We start from the raw sequence: 11,883 nt of genomic DNA on the forward strand, positions 1-11,883 counted from the left end.
GAGTCTTTCAGGTTCCCTGATCCTCTAAGCAATGATCAACATTGTTCTTAGAGCTTTTTATCCAACCCCCTTTTCCTCTCCTAAGTACCTTACAAAGGGAAGATCACCTTTGCTTAATTCCTTTTATAAGCAGGAAAAGGTAGATAAGAGAAGGTGACCTGCAACATAAGGCAAAGAACTGGCTTACATATTGTTTTTTGACCAACGTTCAAAAATATCATTGACTTTCTGTTCCTTGAAAATCCACCCGCGCAATTGAAAACCACAGGCTATGCAGCAGCCACCACTTGTTGGCATTTAATTTAAGCATATTAGTAACTAGACTGATGCTGGTATTTATTGGTCAGGGAACACACAATTATTCAATTGGAAAAGTGGCAAAAAACCCCCTCTCCATGACACCTCAGTGTCTAAAAGAAAATACACCTGGTGGTTTTATTTAATCTGTTTCTTGACAATGGTATGTGCCAGAAACTGGATAATATGAGTGCCTGGCAAAGGGAAATCATCTTGATGCATCCTCTGAGTAAAATGACTGAGAGGCAGTGAGATGACTGAGGGCTTGATGCGTTCATTTACCTCTGCCATGGGGGGCGGCGGGTGTGGGGGTGAGTGAATATTTACATTCATTCCTTCCGACAAATCATTGACTTTTTACATGAAAGTTCATCCAAGATGCCTCTGTTACAATGAGGTGTATTAACACAGGCAAATAAAAGGCAGAGCAGACTCCAGCAAGGAGACATTTTGAAAACAAAGGTTTTAAATGTCAAAAGCCTTTTTAATTGTTGAACACTTAGCTGCAGATTTCGACATTATTACTCTGGGATGTCTCTCGATGAAAATGCCACTCATTGCCTTGATCTACAAGGAGGCCTGTTATGTGCTTGCTTTAAGGATTTGTACACCAGTTCCAGAAGCACATAATGGCAGCCTTATGATATTGTGGAAACAGACAAAAGGTGGTAAATTTCTTCCCTTATGTAATTAATTCAAACTACCAGATTTTTATCTCTGATACAACTAAGTAATTTAGGAGACTTTCATGGAACATGAGCAAAGGGGGGGGGGGAGAAGAATAACAATAGGAAAGAACAAGTGGGGACCCACAACAAAATACTGTGTCATGTGTTGTTGTTTGTTTTAAAAATGAAATTACAACTTAAAGCAAAGGATAATGCATGATGCAACATTTTGTTGCCCCTCTACCCCTTCTCTGATAATTTACCCCCCTTTCTCCCATTCCCTTTATTTTTCAACCTACCCCCATTTCACTCCTTTCTCCCATTCCCCTTATCTGTCAGTCTATCCCCATCTCTTTTGCCCCACCCACCTTTTCTCCATCAGTCTACCCAGCCCTTGCTGCTCTCCCCACCTACCACCCAACCCTGGTACTTCACTCACCCCGCTTTTCCAACTTCCCCCCACCCCCATTGGCATTCCACTCACCCTCTACTGTTGCTGCTCTCCCCACCTACCACCACCCTTGGCACTCCACTCCCCCCCCCGGCATTCACTCACCTCCACCCTTGTTCTCTTCCCACCAGCTCCCACCCTTGGTACTACATTACACCCCCCATGCACTTCTCATTGATCCCCCACACCCTTGCTGCTCTCCCCACCTGCCTTCCAGTAGGTTGTTTGGTGTGTGTGTGGAGGAAGTCACAGGAGGGGATGCTTGCAGGGGTTTCCTTCCCCCATCACTGCTAATTTTCCACATGGCTCAGTGGAGGGAGAGATTCGTGAGGGGAGAGACTTGCAGAGGGAAATCCTATATCCCCCCAAAGTGCAAACCCAGGTACAGCCAGCCTCCTGCTGTTGCTGCCAGGTGGGAGATGGCTGCTTGCATTCTCTGCCTCTAACAGCCAAGTGCAGTGTGACTGCTGGTGTCCTCTGTGGCTGCTGTGGCCAGGCCTGGGAACTGGCGGCACCTCCACTCCTCCCACCACTAGGCCGTTAGGGGTCATTGCTGCTGCCCCTGCTGCTGCTGCTGCCTCCGGCACTGGGTGGTGGTGGTGGAGTGAGGCAGAGCTGTGGGCAGGCCGGAGCCTGCCGAGTATATACGGGGAGAGGCTGACAGATGGGTGTGGACAGGTTAAGTGTGGGGAGCCGGAGGGGTCCTGAGGAGATTTCTTCTGGCTGGGGGGCAGCTGTGGCTTGGCTTCCTTTTGTCCCTCCTTCCCAGCTGGCCTGGGCTGCACCCTGCTGGATCCCTTCCAGCTTGTGCTCATTGCTCGGCCAGCCCCATGGCCCCCGTATTTCGTTAAGGTGGCAGAGGAGGCGGAAGAGGTAAGGAGCCAGAGGAGCCCACTGCCAAGAGTGGCAGAGAGCAAGAGACAGTTATTGGCACAGTGGCTTCCCTCGCTGCTCCAGTGGCTGTTCCAGCACCTCAATAAGTCCATTCTCTGCACATGTGCAGAGCAAGCTGTTTTACTTTTGGGGGGATTTAAATATCCTTTCTATAGTTTTTGAAAGATGTAAGATTTTTCTGCATGGCTGGAGAGTCTCCCAAGTGTGCAGAAAAGCCTCTTTACCCTGCATGTGCTCCTTATCTTTGGAAATAAGTATCCGCACTCAGGGGCACAGTTGGGAATTAGATATATAGATTTTCTGTAAATATTAGACCACAGTTGAAATTTATCTGAACAGTATGATAATAGGTAAGATCATCTGGAAGAAGATAGGATGCCATGTTTTATTATCTCCTTGTACTGAGCAGCTCATGTTTGGAGAACAATAAAACAAAACCAACCAGCTTCTTTTTTATCAACAGTATATTTACTTGTGTTTCTACTCTATAAAATTGAATTTTAGTAGCCATGCAAAAAGGAGAAGAGGAGATCTTGAAATCTGGCCGCAATGTCCACAGTAACCAGCGGGAAACATTGCACAGTACGAAAACAATGAAGGCTGAACTCAACAGTGAGTGAGGCAAACCCTTCGCAGCACAAACCTACCTGGCGATAAGAGATGGGAACAGGCATGCGGAAAATAATCCACTCCACAATCTCACTACATGGAGGAGTAGTCAGCGAACCTGCATACCGATAGTAACTGCCCAAGGATGCTGGAAGAAGATCTCTTAAGACAAAGGGATCCAAGAAGGTCTCTTTCTCTGTAAGAAAAGCAAAATAAACATCATGACTTCTACGAGTTGGGCAGCCTCCCAAGTCATGGTTCTGTCTTATCTTATTGTTTACAACCTTCATTGACATGCTGCGATTGTGTTTCCTGCTCAAGCCCAGATCGTTTGCTACTACCTACAACATAAGCTTGAGAACCAAGAGCAATGTACACTTTTAAGGTTCAACTTGGCAGCTACTGGGTTCATCACGATGTGATGCTTTTGAAAATTTTTTTCCAAGTCTCCTCAAGGGTTCCATGTTCTCTACCACGCTTATGTCTAATATCTGGATTGATGCTGGTATTTATCTGTAAGGCAATACTCAATTATTCCGTCTTAAAAATGGCAAAAGACCTTCTCAGCCTCAGTGATGAAAGGAAAATGTGTCGGTTGTTTATCCATCCCTTGACAACCGAAGGTAATGGAGGCTGGATATTATGAGGGCCTGAGAAATGCAGATCATCTTGGCGCATCCTTTGAGGCTGCTAGCTCATGGCTTGAAGCTTTCATCTACCTTTATCTCAAGGACTGGGATGTGTGCGCCCTGGAATATTCACACTCATTCCTTCAGAAATGTTAGTGACTTCTTACATAAAGTATATTAATGTGAGCTAATAACAGGCAGACTTCAGCAAGGAGACATTTTAATTGTATTTATTCATACACTTTATTTATATACCCTGCCTTTCTCCCCAGTGGAGACCCAAACAGGATTGAACTGTTCTCCATTTTCTCCTCACAACAACCCTGTGAGATAGGTTAGGCTGAGAGTGTGCGACTGGGCCAATGTTACGCAGTGAGCTTCCATCGCACAGCTGGGATTCAAACTTGGGACTCCCAATCCTAGTTCGACATTCTAACCACTACATCACACTTAGTTTTAAAAGTTTTTTAAATTCCTAGCTCCTTCATACTAGACATCCTTCCCTCCCACCCCTGTGAGGCTGGTCACTGTTAGTCCCATTTTACAGCACGAGACAACTCAGTGAATTTATGACGGGGCAAGGATTTTAAGTCAGATGAATTGGCACTTCAAATGCTTGATCTCACTGGCCCTGACTTCTGAAATGCTGGAGTTAATATTTAACCTCTCTCTAACACTTTCCGTCTACAACACATTATTCAACAGCCAGTTCACTCACAAGCACAATTAACACTGAGTGTATGATAAGAAATACCCAGATGCATTGGTTTTCAAGTCAGGTCTTCCAAATCCAGTCCATGAGCCTATACTGCCAATTAAATCATGTCCAACTGTACTGACAATTGAATTATTAAATTGGGGAAGGACTGTGGCTCAGTGGCAGAGCATCTGCTTTGTATGCTGAGGAAGGTCCCAGTTCAATTTCTGGCAACTCTGGTTAAAAGATCTGGCAGTAGGTGATGTGAAAGACCTCTGCCTGAAACCCCGAAAAGCCACTGCCAGTATGAGTGGAGAATACGGACTTCGATGGATCACGGGTCTGATTCAGTATAAGGCAGCTTCATGTGTTCATTAATTTATATCAGGAATCAGACCTAGGACAATATTTTCACAGTAAACATGTACCATTTGATTTTTCTCTTGTCCTTCCATCAATGAGTTTAGAGTGGCATCCATGATCCCCTACCCAACATTTTATCCTCACGACAACCTGTGAGGTGGGTTAGGCTACAAGAATAGCTGACCCAAATCACTCAGTGAGCTTCACGCCACAGTACAGGTTTGAACCCAGGTCTTCCTAGTCTATTAAGAACATAAGAACAGCCCAGCTAGATCAGACTAGTGGACCATCTAGTCCAGCACCCTGTCTCACACAGTGGCCAACCAATTACTCTGAAGGACCAACAACAGGGCATAGAGGCTAAGACATTCGCTGATGTTGCCTCCAATACAACACACTGGTTGACAAACGAGAGGCCCCCCTAAACTGCTTACTGAAAGTGCATGTACTTAAGACAATATATATATCATTTTCACAAAACTTGGTGCATGACAAACTACAATAGGAACTACTATGGCACTTATTCAGAAATTTTATTCTGAAACAATTGCAACAATATTTTTAAAAAACAAAAACAAATCTGTGAAAGGGTTTTTAAAAAGGCAATCAAGAGAGCAAACTTCTCTACAATGCATTTAGACTACCTTTTAGCAGTTCTGCCATCAAAACTGCAAACTTTCCTCAACAGTAAGAATTAAGCTTCCTTTTAAAATATTCTGTTTTATTTATTTACTTTGTTTATACCCCACCTTTTTCCACAATGGGGATCTAATGCAGCTTACATTGTTCTCTTCACCTCCAAGATCACCCAGGAAGCTTCCATGGCAGAATAAGGATCTCAACCTGGGTCTCCCAGACAGGGTTACCAAATCCCTTACTTGCTTTTAGCGGGGGGAGAAGCTCCTGCTCTGGGACTTTTCGCACATGCCATAATGACATCACCCGGAAGTGACGTCATCATGCTAGGCACTTCACCAGGAAAGCTCTAACACTCATCCTGAAAACTCTATACCATATAGTTTTCAGGACGAATTCTACAGCGTCCCCGTGGCGATGTGCCCAGTGCGATGACATCACGCCGGGCACGTCGGCCCAATCTGGGCCAGCGGGTCGGTGGCCCTTTGAGCAGGCGAACCCCCACCCCCGGGGTCCTGGCAGCCCTACTCCCAGATCCTAGTCTAACACTCTAACAACTACACCACATTCCCTCTCTTGTTCTAATAGGAGTAAGGGTATATCAAACTACATGAAATAAAGCATCTGTAAGACAGTAAGATATTAAAATCTCACACACATTGGTATTATATTCATTTTTATTTCCCAACTACCAGTTTCTTCAAACTTTAGGAAAGAATCTGATAAATGGTTTTAGCATGCCAGACAATATATAGAGCTTCATGAAGTTCATCACTCTGGTAATGTAAACACTAAAGTCAAGACAAGGCCTAATAACAAAATAAATAATATTGGGTTTACTTATGTGAAAAAACAACAACAGTACAACTTTAATTCATATTACATACTAAAACATTTCATTCGAACCAGATGTGTTTCAGCCTAACAGCCTTCCTCAGTGCTAGAGATAAAACAAAATCAACATAATAAAATATAGTCAATCACAATTGAAAATACATCAGTTCTGACCTAAGCATAAAAAAACACTTCACAAAAAAAGACAATTTGTTAATTAAATAAGTCCCTCTTCCTTTTTGGGATGCATCAGGACCATCAAAAGTAATTTTTAAATTGATTTACTCCTGGTCATAAGGTGTGTGTACTTAAGGTCAGAGTAACTTGTAATGTTATGGTATGTATGTGTCCACATGCAGGAAATGTTTTTCGTATGTAATATGAATTAAAGGTATGCTATTTTTCACATACGTAAACCTATTGTTATTTTTTTGTTATTAGGCTTTGTCTCAACCTTCTTGTTTACCTGGTTCTCCCGGGTTATAGTTTTTTCTCCCCTTTTTTCCCTTGGTAATGCAAACATTAAATTAAAAGGTTTGCCTTTTGGAATGAGCCCAGCACAAGTGCCATGGTCACTGGTTTTGTAACTATTTCTAAAGCACTGCACAACTTCCTCCTTTCAGAGCTGCCAAATAAAGTTATCACCTTTCTCAAAATGGATAAAAAGGGGTCACTGCACACAGGGAATCAGATAGCCAGACTGCAGACAACCTGTGTCGGTTAAATTCTTCTTCCAGCAGTGAGAAGACACCACAGAAGACGAGGCGGCAATTCAGAAGCACAGATGTTTAAAGCACTGTTTAGGTCTGACAAAACCATTTGAAGCACACCACTGTGGTCATGGTCCAGGTGTCAGCGCAAACATAAATTAGCACAGCTGAGAAGTAGCCATTTTGTTCCCTGGCATATCTGGTTTATGAGGTAAGAGTATTTTATGGCCTCTGGGAGAGGACACACTTCTTCAGATCTGCCAAGAAAGATGAAGGGAGCAATAAAAACTCGCCATGGTAACAATAGCCAAAGGAAGACAGATTCAAAATGGATTTGGCTTCCCAAATCTACACAAGAAGCAGGCTCGAACCTGTAGGAATGGTGTCAGAAAGGCTAAAGCACAGATGGAGATGGAGCTGAGGCTTGTGAGGGATGCGAGGGATGCTAAAAATAACAAGAAAGGTTTCTATGCCTATGTTCAGAGCAAAAAGAAGAACAGGGATGGGGTAAGCTCATTGCTAGGGGAAGACGGTCAAGCCTTAACAAGGGATGAAGACAAAGCGGAATTACTTAACTCTCACTTTGCGTCGGTCTTTAACCGTAAGGCAAGCTGTATACAAACTGAAGAATGCAGGGCATATGAAAGAAGGAGGAACTGCCAGTTCAGAGTAAGTAAGAAAATGGTTAGAAAGCATCTAGCTGCCTTAAATACTTTCAAGTCTCCAGAGCCGGATGGCTTGCATCCCAGGGTGCTAAAAGAAATTGCAGATGTTATTTCAGAGTCTCTGGCTCTAATCTTTGAGATTTCCTGGAGTACTGGTGTTGTCCCAGAAGACTGGAGAAGAGCGAATGTTATCCCGATCTTCAAGAAGGGAAAATAGATGGACCTGGGAAATTACAGGCCTGGCAGTTTGACATCAATACCTAGGAAAATTCTAGAGCAGATTATTAAACATTCTGTCTGTGAGCACCTTGAACGAAATGAGTTAATTGGTAGTAGCCAGCATAAGTTTATCAAGAATAAGTCATGCCAGACCAACCTTATCTCCTTTTTTGACAGAGTTACTAAAATGGTTGACTCTGGCAATGCTGTGGACATAGTGTATCTAGATTTCAGTGAAGCATTTGACAAAGTTTCTCATGATATCCTTGAGGATAAGCTGGTTAAGTGTGGGCTGGATGGTGCAACTGTTGGATGGATTCATGGTTGGTTGAAAAATCGTACCCAACGAGTGCTCGTAAATGGCTCTGTGTCTACATGGAGGAAAGTCTCGAGTGGAGTGCCACAGGGCTCGGTCCTAGGCCCAGTGTTGTTCAGTGTTTTTATAAATGACCTGGAGGAAGACACAGAGGGGATGCTTATCAAATTTGCAGATGACACGAAGCTGGGTGGGATTGCTAATTCTGAAGAAGACAGTCAGGATTCAAAATGATCTAGATAAGCTGGAACAGTGGGCGGAGACAAATAAAATGAATTTCAATAGAGATAAGTGCAAAGTCCTACACTTAGGTACAAAAAATCAAAGACACAGATATAGAATGGGAGAGACTTGGCTTGACAGCAGCACATGTGAAAGGGATCTAGGTATTCTGGTTGATCACAAGCTAAGATTTTAAGATCTGAAGACAGAAGGAATGCAGATACAATGCCATTCATCTTAAGGTTACTCTGCTGTAGTGAGCACTTTATTGTTAAGATTGTTTTTTTAAGGGATTTTAATATTTTTATTGTTTTATTTGTATCGGCTTGTCGGCCATCTCCTGTAAGCCGCCCAGAGCCTGTTCACAGGGTGGGCGGGGTACAAATGTAAATATAAATAAATAAATAAACACGAGCCAGCAGTGTGATGTGACTGCGAAGAAAGCTAATGCAATCTTAGGATGCATTAACAGAAGCATTGTGTTCAGATCACGGGGGGTGGTAGTTCTGCTCTATTCTGCTATGGTCAGGCCTCACCTGGAGTACTGTGTCCAGTTTTGGGCACCACATTTTAGGAAGGATGTTGACAAGCTCGAGCGTGTCCAGAGGAGGGCAACTAGAATGGTAAGAGGGTTGGAATCCAAGTCTTATGAGGAAAGGCTGAAAGAGTTGGGTATGTTTAGCCTGGTAAAGAGAAGGCTTAGAGGGGACATGATTGTAGTCTTCAAATATTTGAAGGGTTGTCATGTAGAAGATGGAGCAGATCTATTCTCCCTTGCTCCGGATTGCAAGACTAGATCTAATGGGTGGAAATTACAAGGGAGTCGTTACCGGCTAAATATTAGGAGAAACTTCCTAACTGTAAGAGTGCTTGAGCAGTGGAACAGACTGCCTCGGGAGGTGGTGGATGCTCCTTCACTGGACGTTTTCAAGCGGAGGCTGGACGACCATATTTCAGGTATGTTGTAGGGCTATCTTTCGGCTATGCTCCTGCAGAGTGCAAGGGGTTGGTCTAGATGACCTGCAAGGTCCCTTTCAACTCTAACATTCTATGATTCCATGATTCTAAGAACAAGGAGGTTTGATATGTTATTTTCTACATATAAACAACATAAGAACAGTAGTGTGGATAGGCAAGTGCTAGGTTAACTCCCTCTCACTGTGTCTGAGGACCGTCCGATGTTTTTCTGCATGGTCTCAGAAAAGAAATCTGAGCACATGTACACTGTGTGGTCAAGAAAAAAAGAAGCAACTTGATAGCATCTAGAAATAAACAGCTGTACAATTGGCCAGCCTGTAAAACAGAGTCCATGTGTAATATGCTGTATTCAGTTCTGGGTTTCATTTCTTTAAACTCCTAGTTCTTCAATTTGTCAGACCATACCTTCGGGGTAAATGGGATGCCATTTCAATTTCAGGTACATACATTTGTTAGCAAGCCTGCATCACCTAGCATTGATAATCTTTGCTAAAATTTACATTTGGGAAGAATAACATGAAACCCCAAATGGCGGGAGACAGCCACTGGCTGGAGCAGCTTGCTGCTGTTCTTTCACTGCCATCCCCTGTGGTTCTCATGATTAACTGGCCGAGTCTCCCACTATAACTATGAAAAAGGTAACAGCAAGGTGCTTATTAAGTGCTTTATGCCTAAAGTCAGTCCCTGCAATGGAACTTTGCCCATGCTGTGCAAGCTGATTCTCTTTGCAAGGCTTTTGTCGTCCCCAGATTATTTTTGGAGATGTTTTAGTGATGGCAGATAACGATCAACAAAATAATCTTGTTTGACCTTCTATCTAATACAGCCTGCAGAATTTCCTCCTCCGCAGTCATTACATTAATTTATTTGAGTGTAATCTCACCCTTTCTCCAGGAGGCAAAACATGATTTCACCTGCCTCCCAACATCTTCACAACAACCTTGAGTGGTAGGTTAGGCTGACAGAGTATGACTGATCAGCCAGTCCGCTTTATCATAAATGGAGATTTGGATTCCCAGTCGTAATTTGCAACTCCCATACACTATCTCCTCCTTTCTGTCATGGATTACAACTCTTAGCTCTTACATTTTAAAATGTGTAAACAATTAGTGAAGACTTGAAATGACTACTGATGAAGGTTAAAGCAGAGAGTGCCAAAGGAGGCTTACAGATGAACATCAAGAAGACAAAAGTAACGAATATGGGGGAACTACACAACTTAAAGGTTGATGATGCAGAAACTGAAATTGTTCAAGGTTTTCTATTCCTTAGCTCCATTGTCAACCAAAAGAGAGACTGAAACCAAGAAACTGGGAAAGGGAGACTGGGAAAGGCAGCCATGAAAGAGGTAGACAAGATTCTTAAAAATGTGTCATTGGTGACCAAAATCAAGATAATTCCTACCATAGTATTCCCCCTTGCCATGTATGGGTGTGAAAGTTGGACACTGGAGAAAGATGACAAGAAGAAAGCTGATTCATTTGAAATGTGGTGTTGGAGGAGACTTTTACAGATAGCGCGGACTGCCAAAAAGACAAATAAGTGGGTTCTAGGTCAAGTCAAGCCTGAAATCTCCCTAGAAGCTAAAATGACTAAACTGAGGCTATCATTATCTCCCCACTTCTGTTCTGATTACAAATCTTAGCTTTTATATTTAAAAATGAGTGAACTAATGCCTAGATATCTGCTCACATGAAGTCAGGGGTCATTTCGTAGAAAAAGAGCTAGGGGGACTCATTAGCATAACTCATTAGCATATGCCACACCCCCTGACATCACCGGAAGTGTGTCCTCCCCACAGCCGGCGGCGACCTCCAGCGGGCACCAGCAGGGAGCTCCAGGCCCCGCCCTCCCGCACCTCACCCGGGGGGATGGCGTCCCCCCGCGTCCCCCCCAAATGACCCCTGCATGAAGTACATATTCTTGAAAGAGCTGCAGATTCAGAAGAAAGTAATTGAAGCATTCCTTTACATAATTTATAATTAACTTCAGAAAGAGCCAGCACGGTGTAGAGGTTTGTTTGACTGTCAGACTAGGATCTGGGAGACCCAGGTTCAAATGGAAGCTTGCTGGGTGACCTTGGACCTGCCATTCTTTCTCTCAGCCTAACTCTCCTCAGAGGATTGTTGTGAACATAAAATGGCGGAGAAAAGAACAATGTGAAGTGCACTGGGTCCCCTTGTGGAGAAAGGCAGAGTATAAATGAAGTAACTAAAATAAATTCATTACCAAAAGATGTGGGGATAACAGTAAATCAGGGAGCAGCATTAAGTATGTTGATAACTTAAAAATTGAACTTCCTTATTCAAAGGCGATACACTTCCAATGGCTGGGTGCCTAGCCTTCCCAATCTGAATGCATACTGAGTTAATACGATATTGGGTTCCCCACAGTTCTCACACTGTGGATAAGTTCGGGGGGGGGGGAACATTCAAGATTCCTAGGGTGTAACGGAGGCAGGTGGTTCACTGGAAAGCATCGCTGTCTCTCTTATGGCTCAGGGGCACTTACCACTTTACAGTTTCCCCACATAGAGATAATCTCCATGTAGAAAAATGTGTGAAATGCAGCACGAGAGCTTTTCATCCTTCATTTCATTTTCAAAATAGGTTGCTAATTGGTATACATACAAATCTTGCCAAACTGAGATCATAAAGACCGGGGGGGGGGGGCAGAAAAAAGCACAACGGCACCG

General features: G+C 43.4%; 1 protein-coding gene across 1 annotated transcript in view; it reads right to left on the reverse strand.

Moving 5' to 3' along the window:
* Positions 1-11,883, reverse strand: part of PTPRG (protein tyrosine phosphatase, receptor type G) — a 355,564-nt gene that overhangs the window by 163,258 nt on the left and 180,423 nt on the right. Inside the window, exon 5 of the mRNA XM_015424628.1 lies at positions 2,958-3,115. Coding sequence (XP_015280114.1) covers positions 2,958-3,115 — 158 coding nt within the window. The remainder of the gene's footprint in view (positions 1-2,957; positions 3,116-11,883) is intronic.

The sequence above is a fragment of the Gekko japonicus genome, unplaced genomic scaffold (assembly GCF_001447785.1).
Source record: "Gekko japonicus isolate JY-2015 unplaced genomic scaffold, Gekko_japonicus_V1.1 scaffold470, whole genome shotgun sequence".
In the NCBI taxonomy this organism is placed as follows: Eukaryota; Metazoa; Chordata; class Lepidosauria; order Squamata; family Gekkonidae; genus Gekko; species Gekko japonicus.